The sequence below is a fragment of the Egretta garzetta genome, unplaced genomic scaffold, assembly GCF_000687185.1.
Source record: "Egretta garzetta isolate BGI_Z169 unplaced genomic scaffold, ASM68718v1 scaffold551, whole genome shotgun sequence".
Taxonomy (NCBI): Eukaryota; Metazoa; Chordata; class Aves; order Pelecaniformes; family Ardeidae; genus Egretta; species Egretta garzetta.
This window is the reverse complement of record NW_009258493.1, coordinates 140,247-158,792: the sequence shown is the minus strand read 5'-3', so window position 1 is coordinate 158,792 and position 18,546 is coordinate 140,247. Positions and strand designations below refer to the sequence as shown.

At 49.4% G+C, this 18,546-nt stretch overlaps 2 protein-coding genes across 3 annotated transcripts in view; one reads left to right on the top strand and one right to left on the bottom strand.

The window, feature by feature from the left end:
- MYO1D (myosin ID) overlaps positions 1–14,798 on the top strand; it is a 163,731-nt gene extending 148,933 nt beyond the window's left edge. Inside the window, exon 22 of one of the 2 annotated variants that reach the window (XM_009645483.2) lies at positions 14,578–14,798. In XM_009645483.2, the coding sequence (XP_009643778.1) occupies positions 14,578–14,734 (157 nt within the window). In that variant the 3' untranslated portion in view covers positions 14,735–14,798. The remainder of the gene's footprint in view (positions 1–14,577) is intronic. The other variant, XM_035901265.1, reaches the window with a different exon arrangement.
- Positions 14,799–15,661: 863 nt separating this feature from the next.
- CDK5R1 (cyclin dependent kinase 5 regulatory subunit 1) overlaps positions 15,662–18,546 on the bottom strand; it is a 7,183-nt gene continuing 4,298 nt past the window's right edge. Inside the window, exon 3 of the mRNA XM_009645585.1 lies at positions 15,662–15,762. Coding sequence (XP_009643880.1) covers positions 15,662–15,762 — 101 coding nt within the window. The remainder of the gene's footprint in view (positions 15,763–18,546) is intronic.

Genomic DNA, 18,546 nt, shown 5'->3' with positions numbered 1-18,546 from the left:
CTGGCTTTTAAATCCCTCCAGGGACTGGGAGTCAACCCCTTCCCTGGACAGCCCCTTCCAGTGCTTGACAACCCTTTCTGGGAAGAAATTTTTCCTGATGTCCAACCTAAACCTGCCCTGGCGCAACTTCAGGCCATTTCCCCTTGAATTTGATTCACTTCCGATGCTTTTGACTGGAACAATAATGGCTTACATCACACCTGAAATTTGATTAGACCCAAGATGTTTCATTGGGATGCTGTAATGCTGACGCAGAGGTGATGTCAGTACTGGTTCTAGCTGGGCTTTCCCGCATGGGCAATTTTATGCGACGGAGTTTTTGAGGCGGTAGAAGCAACTTTTCCCTATGTTATGGGAACAGAGGCTGCTCACAACCCTGCACAGCCCAACCATCCTCTTTCTTCCTTCCTGATTTCTGAAATCCCTTACTTCCGCCTTCATTCGTCCACCTCATGATCGCCTGCTGCAGTTAGCACTCTTCTCTTTTCTGTAACCCAAACTCTCCGCTTGGTTAATGACCAACCTTCCCCATCTTTTGGCCAGCCCATGCTGGGAAACAGAGACCGAATTTTCTCAAGACTTCAGAAAAAATAGCGTTTCTGGGGAAGTTTGGTGTAGACGAGGTGCCTCAGCCCCTGACATCCTGAGAACAGTTGTAAACCTGTTCAAATATCGCCCCTAAAATATCATCTGCCTCTGCTGATAGCCCCTGGGGATGTTGGCAGCCAAACCCAAATGCACCGAGTTACTCTGTGATCTGGGTTCTTGTTCCTGAAACCCCAGCCTCTTCTTGGTGGGGTTTTTGTCAGTAGCACCAACCTTGGTACGATCTGCCCCTAAGCTTCTCTCTGACCTTCTGAGCATCCCTTGTATTTAAAATCCCTTCTCAAGCCCTGCATACTTGCTTTATCTCTTTGGGCTCCTCCGAAAGGCCCTAGATATGGAAATAAGAGGGAAGCAGCAGTTGGTTAAAAAGCTAAAACATGACCACGATGATGAAGCAACTGAGAGGTCTGTGCCCTGAGTCGCCCTGACTTGTTGCTTCCCCTTCCCCTTCCCATCCGTCATCCCCTGCCTGATGATTCCTCCTCCCTGCCTTGTTCCACAGGGTCCGGTACGTGTTTGAAACTGCCTTTGGCTTGGGAGGCACCCGGCAGGGCGATGTGTTCGCAGGAAACACCGTGCTGCCTGCAGCGTCCCTGCTGCTGCATCCTTCCCCATCAAATGGCTCCCAAGGGGGGATGGCGCAAACCCGAGGGGCGGAAAAATCACTGCGTTCGAGCGATTCTTCTTTTGGCTGTAGCAAGAGGCGTTTTTAAGAGGAGGGAGACCTCAGCCAGACTCCTCACAGGTTAAAAGCCTGTCATTAATTGAAGGATGATTCAGCTTCCTCAGCTAAAATGTCACAGTGTGGATGCTGGGAGAGGAGGAGCCGTCTTCCTCGCTCGCATAACGCCGTGATAACCCGAGCACACCCCACCCCTCTGCGCTCGCCTTTGATAAAAATTCATGGTTTAGCTTTCAGGAACGAGCTGGCGGTGGCAGGCTGGAGAGCCCTGATACTGCCTGCCTAAATCATTGGGCAAAATGCTCCTGTGTGTCGCTGCTTGCCTGTGAAAGTGCGACCTTTTAGCAGGCATGTCATGATGAAAAATCTTGTTTCACGTGGGGAGGGTGAACGGGAACATTGCTCCTCTCTGGGAGAAAAGCGTCTGGAGAATACAGCACAATAACACCTCTTTCTTTTTTTTTTTTTTATGGCATTTTCTATCCCCTGAAGCTTTAGCTAATTTCTCTCTTTTCTATTAGAAAAAGGAGAAAAATCTAGGTTTTCGGATCAGATCTGGAAATAGAGAGGCAGGATTAAGCACAGCTGTTCCAGGTCAGAGGAGCCAAGGAGGGGAGACATCTCTTGTGCTGCCAGAGCAAGGTTAGACCGTACGTGCTTCCTTGTCGGAAATCTGCCTTCGGGGTCAGATCAGTTCAGCGTTGCTACCAGACAGAGTGGTCCAGAGGACCGGGAAGCCACTGGCAATTTAACGTGATGTCATCTCGTCCTGCGCTAAGTAGGTCATGGTGACACCCTCCCTTAAAGTCCTATGCGCTGATGCTCCTGCTTTTGCAGCAGTGGTGAGCAGGACCATCCCCGGTAAACTTAAAAAAAAAAACCAAAACCAACCCCCAGAAAGGGGAACTCACGCAAAATTAGCTTAGGCAGGGGTTATCCGGGGTGCACCGAGCAGCAATCATAGGAGGCAGTAAATGAACCCATCTCTCATTGCTCTGCATCAGCCCCTGGTTGGCTGGCAGAAATGAAGCATCAGATGGGATGATGAATATCCAGGTTGCTATAGTGACTGAGAGCTGGAGTGCTAAAAGCAGTCGTTCGCCATCACCCCCTCCCTGCACACACACAGGAGCTGTCACACACTCGTTCAAAGGGAGCCGGGTGAATTATGCCCGTGCCGAAGCCGTGGTGCAATGCCAAGCGAGTGCACCTGGCGGTGGATGTTCCCCGGGATGTCAGAGCCCTCCCATTAAATTCCCGGCTCTGGCTTTAATGAGCTCAGCAGCGATGTGTGTGGAATATAATGGAGCTGAGCTGTTTGCCTGCGCAGCAGCTCGGCATTTCATGGGCTGCAGGGCGGGAGCGCAGCCAGGACGGCTGGGGACAATGACAGCCAGGTCCTTGGCACGGCCACCCCGCGGAGGCATTATTGAACCGAAGCTTTTGGAGTCGGTGGTGGGATGCGATGACGTGGGGAGAGCCCTTGTGCCCTCGCCCTCGTGGCGGTGAACCCCCGGCTCTGGTGGCATCACAGCCGTCAGTGCCAGCAGAAGCTGAGCTTGTTGCTTTGCCTTAGCAAATCGCCCTCCTGCTTATCTGTGTTGGCTTCCTGGCTGTTTCACTCTCACAGTCAATCCCAAAGACTGATTAAAAAAAAACAGACAAAAAGGAGGAGAGATCTTCAAAAGCGTGCACACTTGCGATTTTTTTAAATAATAATTTTAGGGGATTTTTATGAAGCTCAATGGCAGTTTCCCCCGTTTTGTGACTTTGGACCTCTACCAGACTCTACACCTATTTAATTCACAATAATAAATACCTTTTTAATTCACAGCCCTGCATGTACCAGTGGGGAAGGTAGAGTTGCTCGTCCATGGGGATGACTATGGGATGTGTATCGAAGGGAAACGATGGGACAACAGCAGCACTTCACTGTGGCATCATTTTCCAATGTAATGCACCCGACAGCTGTTTCGACCACTGTTTGACACTAAAGAATTGTTGTCCCCCTTGTAAATTTGAGTGGTAAACAGTTGAATAATACCATACTTGTCCTCGCCGTCAGCTCCCTGTACCTCATGTTCTTGCAGGTGTTGAATAAATACATCCCAGGCAACTGAAACGTGCTGGATTCCCTTTGAAAGGTTGGGTTTGGCTTTTTTTCTCAATTTCTTCCTTCCTTAAGCTTCAAAAATTCAGCCAGCAGAGTTTTATCAGCACCTGCTAACCAGGCCAAGAGCATCCTATCAGGAGGGACATTGCAAATGTGGGCTGCCTATGCCCCAACAAATGTGGGTCCAGTGAATTCAGCCCACTGGATGGGTGGGGGTGAGGACGACAGCTGAGAAGAAAATGTAAGGAAAGACTTTTGCCGCTTCTCAGCCTGCCCGGGAATCGAGGTCCATGATGTCCTAAATGGGAAGCAAGTCTGCACTCATCTTCCTAAGTGGTCTTATTTTATTTATGTGCTGGTGCATTTGTAATGTAGGATTCTTGGCATAACCCTGTGAACGAGCTGATGTTCTGCTTTTACTCTGTCTCCAGCCAAGGACTTTGAATCATATTTTTGGCGTAGTGGTTTTTATAAAATATGTAACGCTCCAGTGTCTTGTGGCCACGTTTGCTCCTACTAAAGCAGAAAGCCGGATGAGAACTGACTCTCAAAAGCTTTGCCAGGACTCAGAATAGCTGAGAAAATGTGACTAATTGGAGGCTACAGAAGGAGCTGTAGTTTATATATTGGTGCTGCACCCCAGGAAAGCTGTTGATGTTGAGAACTGTGTCGGTTTGCGTAGATGAAGCCAAGCGGCACGCGTCGCCGGATGATAACGTGTGTAACCATCATCTTCAGCAACTAAATTACTGTTTATTCAAAAATAAGTAGGATGTAAACTGAGCCACACAGCACACCAGAGCCACGCACGTAGGCAGGGCAGACCACGGCGCTGAGGATGTTACGCAGCCGTAGAAATCGTTTCTTACCTAATGAGATCAATCATTTCATAATTCTGCACCAGAACTGCTTTGCGCTCCTTGCAGAGGCAGGTGCTGCTGGGGTAGCCCCAGATGACGCATTTCTTCTCGTGTTATTGCTGAAACCTCACGGGCGTTTGGGCGGATGGAAATGACGTGGGCACCTTCCCTCCTGCCACCGTGATCCCACGCCAGCCGGGTACCACAAACCCCACACCTATCATGCCCAGCTCTCCCCATCCTTTCACTTTCCTCCACACGGTTGCTTATCGCCAGTCTGTAAATATTCAGCGTGCTGCAGACTTGATGCAAAACTTAGAATTTTAGCTGTAGAGAGAATGCAAAATACACTGAATTTTGCAGGGGATTTAATTCTTACAATATCAAACTGCACGTGGTGAGCAGGGGAGGGAAAAGGAGCAGTCTGTGGCTTTTAGAGCTTCCCCGCAGTCCCAAGCACTCGAGCTGGGCATGCGGCATGCCGGGGTGCCTCCTGTTAGGGTGTTAGATCTGTTAGACCCATCTATTTAGGCACAGCTCTGGTAGGTGGGTGCTGTCGTGGCACTCCAGTGGTGGCTGGGAACTGCCTTCTCCACCTCCACTCAGGGGTTTGGAAATTTTTCATTTTGCCTGCTGGAAGGAATAAAATATTTAATGCACTGCGTGCGCTTTTTTTTTTTTGAAAGCTGCTTTGTTGATGAGATTTCCTGGGAAATACCCTACTGAACGCACGTTTTTCATCCAGAAAACTGTTGACCAGCTTTTGCGAGTGCTTCGTAAGGGATAAATTACATCAGTCATCGAATGCTGATGACACCAGGAGAGAAAAAAAAAGACCGAGACTTCTCCATTTGAAGTGTGTAAATGAATTCTTGTTCAGGGAGGGGATTAATAGCCCAAGTGTGGTGACGAGATCGGGGTACAGTTTATAGCTGAGCTGAGGTGCCTGAAGTGCATCTCTCCCACCCCAAAGTCCACTGCCTTTAGCTTGGAGCGGGTGGTTGTGTTAGGGCTGGAGTTTGGGAGTTGAGCGGATGAGCGTTTGTCCCAGTCCTGCTGGACGATGAAGCTTCTGTTGGGTTTTGATCCCTTCCTTGAATTTCATGTGATACAGGATAATTATGTTTGCTTTTTATTTCGATCAAACTTCCCCGGGATGGAGGAAGGGGGATGTTAGGGTATGCAACGCAGAGTGCTTGCAAAGTGAAGTCTCAAAACCATGTCTTAGGGCTTTCCCACCATAAAATGAGCTTTGGGATGCAGTCCCCATGGGTAGTGAAGCTGTTTCACTGTGACCTGACCCCTATTAATTTGCTTTTTAGCTGCTTAGGTCTTTCTTTGAAACCTGGCTGTTACCCCAAGTTCCCAATGAAGGCAAACAGCCCTGGAGAGGGGAGGAGCAGCCCCTGCCCCGTCCCCCTGGGGATCCTCCTTTGCCCAGAAGCATGTGAACCAAACGGTTTTGCTTGGAAGAGACAGAAATATTTTACAGCTCACTGACTTTCCGGAAAGCGCTCTCTGGCTAGTGAGGATGGATGCACAAATGCCCCAGTTACTAAATAAATGAAGAACAAACCGCAGCTCGCCGGCACTGCTCTGAGACCGCCTGACCTTGGGTTCAAGTAGGAACAAATGAATTTTAGGACTGAGAGAGCTGGAGGGGAAGGACTATACCTGGATCTACCACAGACACATCATGAAGAAAGCACATCAGTGTTGTGGCAGCTGCTGTCTTCTTAGGAAAGTGGCTTTAATGGTTCAGACATGAATAAAAGGAACCGTCTCGGTGCACCAGCCAGACGCCAGCAGACCAGAGTATTAATAGCTGCCATTGCTTTTGCCTTGCTGTGTGCTATTGGACATATGTAACGCTTGTCACTGGGAATATACAGCTATTAACGAATTTTGTTTCTCATTAAAAGGGCAAAAAATAGAGTTGCTGACGCAACTCGCTAGCATGATTTCGTAATACGTAGTACTGTATGGTTCCCAAAACCGAAGGCGAGCAGCTCTGTGGTTTGCACTGGTAAATGGATGTCAGTGTGAGCTGCAGAGAAGAATGACACATGTTCAAGCCTGAGCCAGAAAAGATTGAAAGCCTCTTTTTAAGTGGAGTGGTTGCGTTTTCAGTGGAACGACGTGGGATTGCAGTTTGTAGCCTGGGTCCTTCTCTTGCAGATTAAAAAATTGCTTTGGAAAAGCCGCTTCTTCCAGCTTCTGAGGTGTTTTGCCTGAACATAGACCACAAGGTACAAAACTGTGTTAGAAACACGCTGTAAACATTTGCTGGTTTTGAAGGCCAAAAAAAAAATCGTATGGTGAGAAAGGACCTTCCAGAGCCGTGTTTAACTCAGCTGGACCTTTCTTGGCGTTAAAATGCCTGGAGGACTTGTTCTGACCTTCGACTATGGAAATTTGCCTTTTGATCCTGCCTTGAGATCTCCTTTATTCGTGTCTGACTTCTTTGTAGTCTCTCTTTTCTATAGCTTCGGTCTAATCTCCGCTAAGACTGCACGATATAGAAGAGCTCTAAAACGCAAACAACCCTACGTCTCTAAAAAGCAAGTAATGGTTTGAGCAAACATCCTGTTTGTCTCATGCTTTCGCTGTGCGAGACCTCAGAGAGGCTTTCACAAGGCAGATTTTGAAAGCCCATTGTGGTTTAGGATGTTGTCGTGTCCCTTTGGTGCACGTGCGAGCAATGCAGCCCACGCTGAATGAGTGGCACGCTACCTACCACGCGCGATCGTCCCCTGCTGATCCAGCTGCTCTTGAGTTATGAGCAGAGTGAGCTGCACCTGAAAATGGGTCCTGGTTAATCTCCTCACCCTGGGCTTCTTGGTAACCAAACCCATGGGATGAAGAGTGCTGCCAGCTGCAGCTGCAGGCCTGCACTAAAAAGGGACCACTGGACGGAGGGGGATTTCCTTTGGCGGTGCTAACAGAGTCCAGCAGCCAGTGCAAGGGGCAAAGAGGACATGAGATTATTTTCTTGGGTACACAGGATGGTAAATCATTGCTTTTACCCTGTAGCTACATGAGCCAGGGTCTTTTAATAAGAGCTGGATGGGAAAAGATGTTTTCTCCCTCTGATGGCAGGGCTTTTGAGCAGAGCAAAGAAGGATGAAGTGTGCCAAGGAGTCACAGGGGTGATGCTGTCAGAATCATCTGAGTCTTACTTAGGGAAATTTATGCTCCGGGTGTGTAAATATCTTCTGCAAGTGGGACCTGGTGCTTTGAAGCTGCGCGCACTTCAAATGTTGCTGCCCCTCCCAAGAGGCAGTGGGAGAACAGAGAAGATGAAGTGTGCGGGAGCGCTGGCAGCCCGCGGGCTGTGAATGCTCGCAGCAGTTCATCTCTCTCCCTGGAATGAAATATCCACCCGTGGATTATTTACATGCGATGTCCTTCATGCTGTGGCTCCCCCAGGGACAGCACTTGCCCCAGCTCCCCAAAGCAGGGGATGTTTCTGTTTGTAGCCAGACCCCGCTGGCGTGGACCATGCCAGTCCCGTGCACAGCACAGCTCTCCCGGCATGGCGCTTAGCTCCTCACGCAAAGCTGAGAGGTCACAGCTGGGGTGATAGAAAATGCACACAAGGTTTCAGTGCAGGTTTCACGCTTGTATGTGTTGAGAGACTAGACGTTCCTATTTTTGTCTCCATTTAAGCTATTGTGGCGTTGATTTTTACAGTGAGAACTATAACTTTTCCTTTGGGCCTGAATATCCCCAGTATCCTCGTCCTGCAAGTTGCAGAAAACCACAAGCGGTCAGACGAGCTCTATCTCCCCCCAACCCTCCCCCGCAAAATATGCAGCCTGCCCAGCCCATGTGCTTTAAACCCTCATGCAGAAGATACCTTTTCTAATAAATGACACCCGTTGTAACTCAGATATGTAAATATTTATTATCTATGTTATAGCCAGTGTCATTTTAGAGCCTGCTTGGTTTTTTCTCACCTCTGTGCCACCCAGTAGCAGTGAGCGCCGCAGCCTGGAGTGATCCACAGCAGCGAGATTCCACATTGCCTGGGAAGCTATTTTAACCCACCTTGAAATCCTCACTGTTACTGTTTGTCTCTTTGGCTGTTGTGAGGAAGCAGAGCCTTGAAAGCTGCCTTTTTTTAGACCTCTCCAGTTTCTCTCTCCACTTCTTACGTCTTTTCTTCATGCAGAATATAGCTGCTGCTTTTTTGGTTTCTTTTTTGTAGCCTGCCTTCATCTGTGAGCCTTTTAATATTTTTTTTTCAATGCTGAACCCTGTCAAAGGCTGCAGCCGGTATCCAGATGAGACTGCAGCACTGACTTATATAAGGTGTTACAATTTTTTCAGTATTTTCCATCCTGCTCTTAGTGCTTCCTAACATCTTATTTGCAGCTGCACGCTCTCTTGACACCTTAACCAACAGAGATGCCCGCCTTTCCAGAAAGAGGCCTTGAGCTAAACTCTAGAAAGATTTGATCATTTAAAAAAAAAAAACCCTCCGGAATACATCCCATTTGGTTTATTGCTGCTGAGCCCTCGTTTCACACTGTGTTGCATGCTTACCTTCATTTAAATCCCTCTGGTTTGTTGTCGTCAAAATCAGACACTTATTGTACTCGGCTTTACCATCTTCTATCCAAATTTTCCTTCCTAAAAAGAACTTATTTCCTGCTCCGTGATTGCATTAGCCCTGTCCATAGGCAGGCAGCACCTCATTTAGAGACCCTGGAAAAAAAATCTGCATAAACTGCCCATTCCTCCCATCTTCCCAGCCCTGTGAGCGATGGGGCTGCATTCCTGGAGTACCCCAGACCGTGGTCAGGTGCCACTGTCCTGGGGCACAGCGTGCTCCCGGGTCTCTGCAACCCGCCATGCTTCCTGATGGATCTCACAGCTACAAACGGGGAATCTCACCGGCGGGTGCGTTGCTGTATTTTCATGCCTGTTACAGCTCCTTGCAAGGCATTCCAGGTCACCTGTGTTTACTCTTAGGCGTCTCGTACGTTTAACATTTATTTACCTTTCTAATCTTACACCGCTGTCCGCACAGAAGCTCCCTCTGATCTTTCTCTACTCTTTCTCTTCACTGTTTTACTTCCCACCACTTATTGGCGACATAGATGCTTTTGTATTATCAACAGTGCTGACAGATGTCTGTGGCCATTTATGCGCTGCTTGGCTTGTGTTTTCCCTGAGGTCCTAGATTAAATGCTCAGTCAAAACTCTAATATTTCATGGGCCAGTAGCCTGCTTCCACTTGGAGTCATCCCTTCTCTGCTGGTTTCCCTTTTGCCAGCGTTTACCTGGGTGTCTCATCAGCTCACGCCATATTTCTAACGATGCTCTTGCTCTGTGAGCTGGTTCTCCCGTGTATGCAGACACCACTTGTTCAGGTGACGCTTGCACCCAGAGCCATCACCACAACTATTTGCCATTAAATCCTCTAATGAGTGCGAGTCAATAGATGAGCAAAGGGAGCTGGTACAGGCAGTTTGCATACTGCGGGGGGGTTGGAGCAGATGAAGAAGTCGTCACCCAGTTCTGCAGAATTCACTGGGCCATGAAATCCAAAGAGCAAAGAGGAGTCCCTGCCTACACAACCAGCTGAGAGTGGTGGCTGTGGCTTGTACCACCAGGATGTCGAGAGAGGCTGTTTCCACCCAAAAATATTGTTTGCAGTTATATAAAAAGACCTGTGTTTTCAGAAAACACCAACACCCTGGTGTCCATTATATACAGAAATAATTATCATGTGGTTTATTATATACAGAAATTATCATGTGGCTCCCTGGCAGGACTGCAGCACCGCTGGGGTTGATCCTGACTTTCCCACAGAAGCTCCCTTTTTTTCCTTTACGCTTTTCCAGGCAGTTTCACGCCTGGATGCGGGGGTCTGGCAAAGTATCAGCCAGCGCTTGCATCTCGCTGTCTCTTCTAATGGAATCACTGTTTAAAAATAAGTAATTTTATTTCCCAGAAGATGCCCAGCAGCAGCATCCATCATTTTGTCCTAATTGACTTGACTTCTGTCGGTGTGCAGGTTACGTCGGGGCTTGGTGAAGAGCCAAACCTGCCATCAGACGGGGCTGGTTGTGGGCAGAGTTGTGCTTGGTCCCTACATGAGCGCTGACGTCATATAGGTGGTCTCCTAAACATGTGTCTGTACAAGAGAGATGGTAGAAGTGTCTCGGAAGCCTGTTAAGGACTTACTAAAGTAGAGGCTGATGTCTGGAACAAATTCTCCTCTGCAGCCTGTAGGAAGGGTCAGCCTTACTGGGACCAGTCAACTGCTGGGATGCAGTAAGTACGAGGGGGATGAAAGCAAAAGGATGAGGGCAACGGTCTTCTCCAGGCAGCAAGAACTTTCTAACTGCCCTTTGAGGACGTAACGTGCAGGCAGTCGTTGCCCATTGAACGGAGAAGTTGCTCTTGATAAGAAACCGGGTCTGAACCACTGCAGGATCCTTGAATCAAGTAGATCTACAGGATGAAAGAAGAGACTGGCATTTGTACCTGCAGTTAAAAGACAGATCTTTAAAGCTGGAGAATTTGGGTTTAGCTCTTAATTCTGACACTGTTTTCTGTGACCTTGGGTAGGTCACTTCGCTCTCTGCACTCCAACTGTGTCTTCGGCTGCAGAATAGTCATAAACGCATTCAGGTCTGCTCTTAAGTCATTAAACGACAAGATCTTCCACCTCTAATATGAAACCCAGTTGGTCCTTTAAATCATCAGAAAGCCAAAATATTATTCATAAGTAATTAGAAAATTCATAAATGTTCCTTCAATAGTAGCAATCACTGAAATATTTAAGGAATTAAAGCATGGATGGTGAATAGATGCGTGTTTCCAAGCTTGAAATTTAATAGTGTAAACTTTCTTTCACCTTAATTTCAGCTTAACGACCTTTTCCTGACTGAATCAGCTTATTGAGATGGAGAGGTAGAAGAGCAAAGTACCGTGGTGGGGCAGGGTTATACAGTGAAAACTTTTTTTTAGCCCAAGTTTGAGTGGAAGTGGGACTTGGCTCTGCCTTTGCTGCCACCAGTGCCTTGCTTGGGTCTTTCAGAGCACCAATGATCCCCAAAGGGTGTTTTCACAGTGTGTTGTGCTTGTCTGTGAAAGACATTGTTGGACTTCCAGGATTCTGCTGGACCTTCTCCATCTCTGACTCTTCCTTTGGGATCTAAATTCTGCAGCCACTTGGGGAAGCAGCTCCCCAGCTGTGCTACTTGGTAAAATCTCATTGTAGCGGTGAGATTTGGAAGGTCTTCTAGTCCAGTTTATTGGCTGATGCAGGCAGCTGTTTTCTCCCTTTCGGTCAACAAAGAAACGATCTTACTCCAGGGCAGCCAGCAGCTGTCATCTCCCCTTTTTGTGGCTGCACCAACAGGCATGATGCCGACATGACTGATGGACTGGAAACCGAACTGACATTTCTTCCAACCTCTTCCTTGTTGGTGATTGACCAGGCACAGGAGCAGCATCCAAGAGACTCGAGATCCCAGCACATGGAGCTGCTTGTGGAGCTGGTGGCAGGCTTCAGCATTGCATTGCCTAGCGAGGAAGACCAAGGACAGGGTTTGTAATCCCTATGTGGACTTGCAAATCCCTCTGTGGATTGCTCTTTGGATGCCATTCAAGAGCTGTCTTCCTCCCCCAGCAAAAGGTTTTGAGGCTGAAACCTCTTCTCACATGAAGAAAAGCAACGTGTGATCAAGAGTGAATGAGTCCAGTCATGGTGGGATCTGGAAGTGAAGCCTTTATTTAATGGCAACATTACGTGGGGCGTAAATCAGCATCTTCTCCAGAGCCCACTATCCCAGGACAGCATTTGCTTCATGTAGACATATGCTCAGTTGTTTCTCCTCACTCCAGCAGAACCAGGACCTAGAGAGATTCAGCTTATTGCTGAAGGTCCCACAGCCACAGGGCTCAAAACACATCAAGGACCTTCTGATTTCCAGGCATGGGTCCTGCTTGTGGTCAGAATTCAGGTTAATGACATTCCCCTCTGTGGGTTTGGGCTGCTTATTGCTGTGCAAAAGGGTCATAGAATCACAGAATCACAGAATCCTTTAGGTTGGAAAAGCCCTTTAAGATCATCAAGCCCAACTGTTACCCTAACCCTGCCATCCCGCCACCAAACCCTGTCTCTCAGCACCATGTCTGCCCGGCTTTTAAATCCCCCCCAGGATGGGGACTCGACCCCTTCCCTGGGCAGCCCCTTCCAGTGCCTGACAGCCCTTGCGGGGAAGGAATTTTTCCCAATGTCCAACCTAAACCTGCCCTGGCACAACCTGAGGCCGTTTCCCCTCGTCCCATCGCCCGTTCCCTGGGAGCAGAGCCCGACCCCCCCTGTCTCCCCCCTCCTGCCAGGCAGTTGTAGGGAACGATGAGGGCTCCCCTCAGCCTCCTCTTCTCCAGGCTGAACACCCCCAGCTCCCCCAGCCGCTCCCCAGCAGCCTTGGGCTCCAGACCCCTCCCCAGCTTCGTTGCCCTTCTCTGGACACGCTCCAGCCCCTCCAGGTCCTTCTGGGAGTGAGGGGCCAAAAGCAGAGTTTGACAATTAACAGCAACAGACTTCGATCTTCTTATTATAATTTGATGAGGGTTGCGGGAGAGGAGAAGGGAAGTCCTTAGCACTTGCCCCTGTTACAGACACTTGATGCTAAACTTTCTCTCCAAGCACATGCTGGCAGGAATCTCTGAGCGGCTCCTCTGCGTACCCGGCTCATTCTGCTAAGACACAGTAAAAATAGCAAACTAAGCAGGGATTTTAGCCTCAACTCACTGAGGCAAGAGTAAGTAAGTATTAAATACCTGTGACAACGTGAGGGCTTTGTATGCTGCTGCCCTGCCAGTACCCCTCCGACCGAACACCCGTTCATTCCTGTGGAAGCGGGGAACATCTTAGTTGGAAGCAGCATAAAGAGGCAGCTTATGGGATGTGACGCGTCCTGAACAGTCTCAACAAAGTGAAAATGAAGCCTGTGCTGCGTGAAGGACTTTATGCTGCATCAGGGAAAACACTGTAACAGCTAAAGCAAGGCAAGACCTCGGGTCTGGAAGCTGAACACAGCAAAACAGAAACCCAGCACATCCTCCTCGGTGTATTAGAGCATCAAGAGGGGCGGTGGAGTCGATGAGGTGGTAGAGTCGATGCCACTGAGTCTTAAAACCACTCAATATTAAACTAAGAAATGCTGGAAATTCAGGAATTTGAAGTGCGGGTGAGGTCACAGGAGGGATTTCCCAAAGGCCAAGTCCCTGGGTATGTCTGCCCGCTTCCCCAGGCTGGCGGTGGCTCGAGGGGCATGGGTCTGCTGCAGACACTTCTCCTGCAAATTCCCTCTCCTCTCAGGCCACCCGGTCTTTGCTGGTCCAAAGGGCTCACAGCTGGAGCTTGTACATCAGCTTGGCCACACCACGGCTCCGTCCCAGCCTGAGGGAGCAGCCGGGCCTGTCTCTCCTTCCAGTCCAAGGAAAGTTATTTGTGATATAAAATAGTGGGGTTTATGGCCTTTAGCAAAGGGGGACACCCTTGCCAGCCATCCCTGACCCCGTCTTGGCTGGAGCTGAGCTGGAAAGGCATCAGGCCATGCTGTCCTCCTGTCCTCTGCTGTCAGTGACCCAAACAGCAAAACCAATCTGGGTGGCAGAACCCCCTGATTTCATTTGTGAGAATCTTTTTTAGCACTGAAGCTGGGTTAAGGGGTTAAAAAGCTGGGGAATGGTTTGCAGTGACACAGTTTTGTCCCAGTGCCTGTGCCCAGCCCAGCCCCTGCCTCCATCCAGGGCGCTCCAACCCCAGGAGGCTGCATGGTCGGTCGGTCTGTCTGTCTGTCTGCCTGGAGAGGGAATTAAAAAAAAAACAACAAAAACCCCAGCCCTACCTGTGATTCGTTTAGCTATTTCGTGCTGTATTTTAATCTCTGAGCTCAGAACAAGGGATGTCATCATCATTATTTTAATTACAGAGATAGGAGTGATCGCTCACGAGGTCATTTGGCGAGCGGGTAGCCGAGCTGGCAGCAAACCCCAGTCCTTTTGCAACCTGGACTTTGCTTTGCCCGTGAAGCGATATTCCCCCACCGGCACCAAGCCTGCTGCTGAAATCCCTGCGTGCACATTTCCCTGTGTGTGGGACCTTCACAGGCGGGAGCCTGAAAGCCGGACTTAGAGCTAAGGCTTGGCTTAACACATTGTGCTCAGTTTGATGCAGGATGCATCCTCACCCAAAAACACCGGTGCCTTGCGCCGAGGTCTGCACAACGATGCCGGGCACATCCCATCCTGCCTGACTTTTCTTTTCCCTTTTGCCTTTGCAGTGAGAAACGCGCTCTGCAAGTCAGCGTCACCAACCCAGTCCAGTGCAGCCTGCATGGGCGGAAATGCACCGTCTCCGTGGAAACCAAGATTAACCAATCCCAACCGGATTTCACCAAGCATCGTTCCGGTTTCATCCTCTGCGTGCCGGGGAATTAGCATCCCCCTCCGCTTGGCACAGCAAGCCCGGAGAGCGAGCGAGCGGAGGGCGGAGGAAGGACGGACTGGGGCTTTGATCGCCCTCCCCGTGCCTTGGACTTTTCAGGGGGGTTGATTTAGAGATGCTCAGCTGTGACTTGGTCATGCGCCTAAAAAGATCTCTAAAGCTAGAGGTTTAGCAAACCCAAATTCAGGAGAGGGTTTTACCACCACATGCAATGAAGGCTTAAAATAGCCAGTGACCTGTATCCATCTTACAGAACAGGCCAGAATATCAGGAAAGTGCTTCTGAATTAGTCAAAAAAAAAGCATTTATAGGTACTTACACCCTTTCCTCCCTTTCCCACGTTGATTTCTTAAACTGTCTCCACTATTCCCTTCTGTGGTTCTTTTTTTTGTGTTTCATTTTTGCAATATCATGCAGCCTCCACCGGAGGAACCAAAGATCCCTGGCTCAGGGCGTCTGGTCCTGTAAAACCAAATCCCGATGGAACCGGTGCCAGGTTTGGAAAGGAGGGCTGGCTTCCCGCACCGGCGAGACTCTCCGCACTCTTCCAGCCCTGCTGGCACGCACAGAGTTGGGACGGTACATGGACACGCGCCTCTGAACTTGCTGCTTTCCTGCCTGGAGGCACCTTGGTTGGAGACAGCTCCACCAGCAGAAAGGAGAGAGGGATTCACAGTGCAGAGGTTTTATTTTTTTTTAATCCTGCATTGCTTTTGCCTTAATTACCCTCTCTGGGCACCTAAAAATCCGGTGGGTTCCTATTTGGACCAAGTGACCTTGCTGAATTTTTAGATGACCCATGTGGCTTCACGTTAGTCCCAGTTCAGGGAGGGCTAAAAGGCCCCGCAGCTGCCGGTGGGTTATTCTCAAAACACGTGGAGCTCGGGGGGGGGCTGAGGCTGCGGCTCCCTCGCTTTGCACTATTCAACAGCAACTCCGGGCACGTCCGTCCGCGCCAGGCCAGGGGCAGCGGCGCAGATCCGACTGCAAACATCCAGGCTGTTCCCTTCCAAGTGTTTTCCTGGATCCTCCCAGACGCAGGGGTTGGATGCTGGGGCGTTGTGCATCACCTTGGCTTGTCTGCTGGCATCACGTTTCCCCGCCGTGCGGCGCCCACATCTGCCCGGCTCAGATAACCTTGAACTCAGTGTTTATGGGAGGGCCATATGGACTAACAAGCCCTTTATTGCCGCCGTGTATGGGGCTGCCGCTGCGGTTGCTGAGCAGAGGCCACGTGCATTGCAGGGCTGCGGGGATTATCTGTACCAAGTCCTGGCACTGCTGGTCAGGTCAGGATTTCCAGCCTGTTGGACGTGGGGGGGGCGTCCTGCGTGGTGACCCCATCTTGGGGGTTCCCAGCCCAGCTGGCAAACAGGGAGCACGTGTTTAATTGAGCATGGAAAGCCTGGAGGAGGCTCCTTCACCTAACGACCCGTTACTGAAAAGCTTCCCAAAGCCATGCCATGGACACGGGGCATAGGGACAGTGTGCTGCAGCGCTCGTACCTGACCACTGGCTCCGAGCCCCTGGGCTAAGGGGTACCTCGAGTGCAGAGAAGCTCTAGATCCTTATTTTAGTGGGACAAGCTTAATCCTTCCTTTGCTCTTTGCTGGGGAGGCCCCACGCCAGAGCCCTCCCGTTCACGTGGTCCCCACCCTGGGACCAGCATCTCAGCTCTGCGTCCCAGCCACCAGCGCCCGCTCCCAGTAAGTGGCTCCTGCGCCAGAGGGCTCTGTGCATCGGGTCTGCCCCAAGGCCTCGGGCAGAAGCAGCTCTTCCAGAGACCGGCAAACACGAGTCGCCCGCCACCACCGGGGCCATCGGGAGCCTGGAGGCGCCGTCCCACCCCAGCACCAGCTCCTGACTTTGCCAAGCGCACACACAGGGCAGCTCGGGCCCACCGAGGACCCTTCCACCTCCTCACTTAATCCCGGCATCGCCTCCTCAGCGGCAGCAATGCCAGCACCAAAGCCATGGGAGACCCCAGCTCCCATCTGCATCTGCCCAGGGAAGCACCAGAAGGAAGAAAAAAAAGAAAATCCTCGTTGTTGCTGTGCCTTTCTATTTGCACTTCTCGCTTTTTGTATCTGCTCCTCCAAACGTCCCCCCAGCAGCACTAACCCGCAGGCCAGGCAGCAGCGGTAATCAGCACTTTTATACGCGATCCCCCCAGCAAAATGGTTGCATCGAATCACGGCGGATGGCAATAAATCGCAGGTTGAGGAAATTTCTAATCCTACAAGATGGCAATATTGTATGTGATGAAACGTGTCTTTATAGAATACATTATCTGTTCCTGCGCTGGTTTTATATATATATATAAAAAATATATAAAATATATCTATTCCTGGGCTTTCCCATAAATTAACTATTTCTAAATTGAGTCTCGATTTTCAGCCTGGGGCGAGAATGCAATGAACCCCTTTTTCTTTTTTAATCGCTGATATTTTAATGTGTAAAAGAGCAGAAAAAAAAAAGCCTTACTATAATGGACCTGGGTTCTTGTTTACATAATTCACAGCAATAAATTAAAAAAAAAAAACCAAACAATTAGTTGCATCCCACTGTGGCGGTGCCAGTTTCTCACCGGCGCGGTGGCTCGGGGAAGGCGATGCTCACGCGGGATGGAGGGAATGTGGAGTTTCGGCATCCCAATAACCCGATTTATTTTTTTTTCACCTCTCACGCCGGGGGCGATGCTCCTCCTCACCCCACGACGCCTCGCAGGGCCCCGCCAGCCCCCAGCGAAGGGGCGACCCCGGCGCCCGTAACGCGATTAGACCCGCCACTGCGTTAAACCCCTCTTTCGTCAAAGGCAAATCCAATTTCCCAGCGCCGTGAAGGAGGTGTCAGAGGTGTGGGATTGCAGAAAAGACTCCGCCACGACCCGCTGCCGTGTAATGGATGGTCAGTGCATTTTTATTTAATCAGCACAGTACAAAAATAAATAAAAATAAGGGGAGGGGATTAAATTACAGGCACACTGAGCCCCATGACACAGTCGGTCAGGTTATAAACCACACATACGTACAAACACACTATACACATACATACAAAATGAGACAAATATAAATTAATAAGTAACAATACCCACCAATTTGGTCAACAAAGATCTACAGAAGAGATTGCACTAAAAAAAAACGTACGTACACATGTCTCATTAGCGGGGTCCAATGTACAGCGATGAAGAGCTTCAAGTGAGAAATAAAAAATAAAAAATCAATGGCACGTTATTTCTCCCTCTCCTTTGCAAGTTTAACGCCCGATGGACCAGAACTAAACTAGAACTGTGCACACGGAGAAAAAAAAAATATAAAAACCCAAAAAAAAGCCAACTTATCAGTCCCCAGGCCTGATAAGGGAACACCAGCTCACGACTGCGGTATCGGGGTGGTGTCGGGTCTTTGTGCATGGGTGTAATTTTTACAGCCATCTCTCGTTAAGGTTTTTTTTCTTTTGATTATTATTTTTTTATGTGTTTTTTTCCTTTTTTTTCTTTTGAAGACACAAAATGCTCCTGTTTGCATGCGCAATACCACTGTAAAAGCAACAATGTAAGAATAAAGAAGGGTTTTTCCTTCCCCCCCTCCCCGTTAGGTTAGGAGTTGGGTTTTTTTGTTCTAAAAGTACTCATATAGCAGCATGTAGATTCTTTCCTTGCTTGCACACTCAGGTAGATCCTTTACACAATACTCATGATCAGTGCACGATGGGAACAAGACATTTCACAGGGATGTCATGATACAGTAGCGGCTCTTGCCCTTAACCCAGACCCGCTCGGGAAATTCGAGTCTCTTCAAAGAAA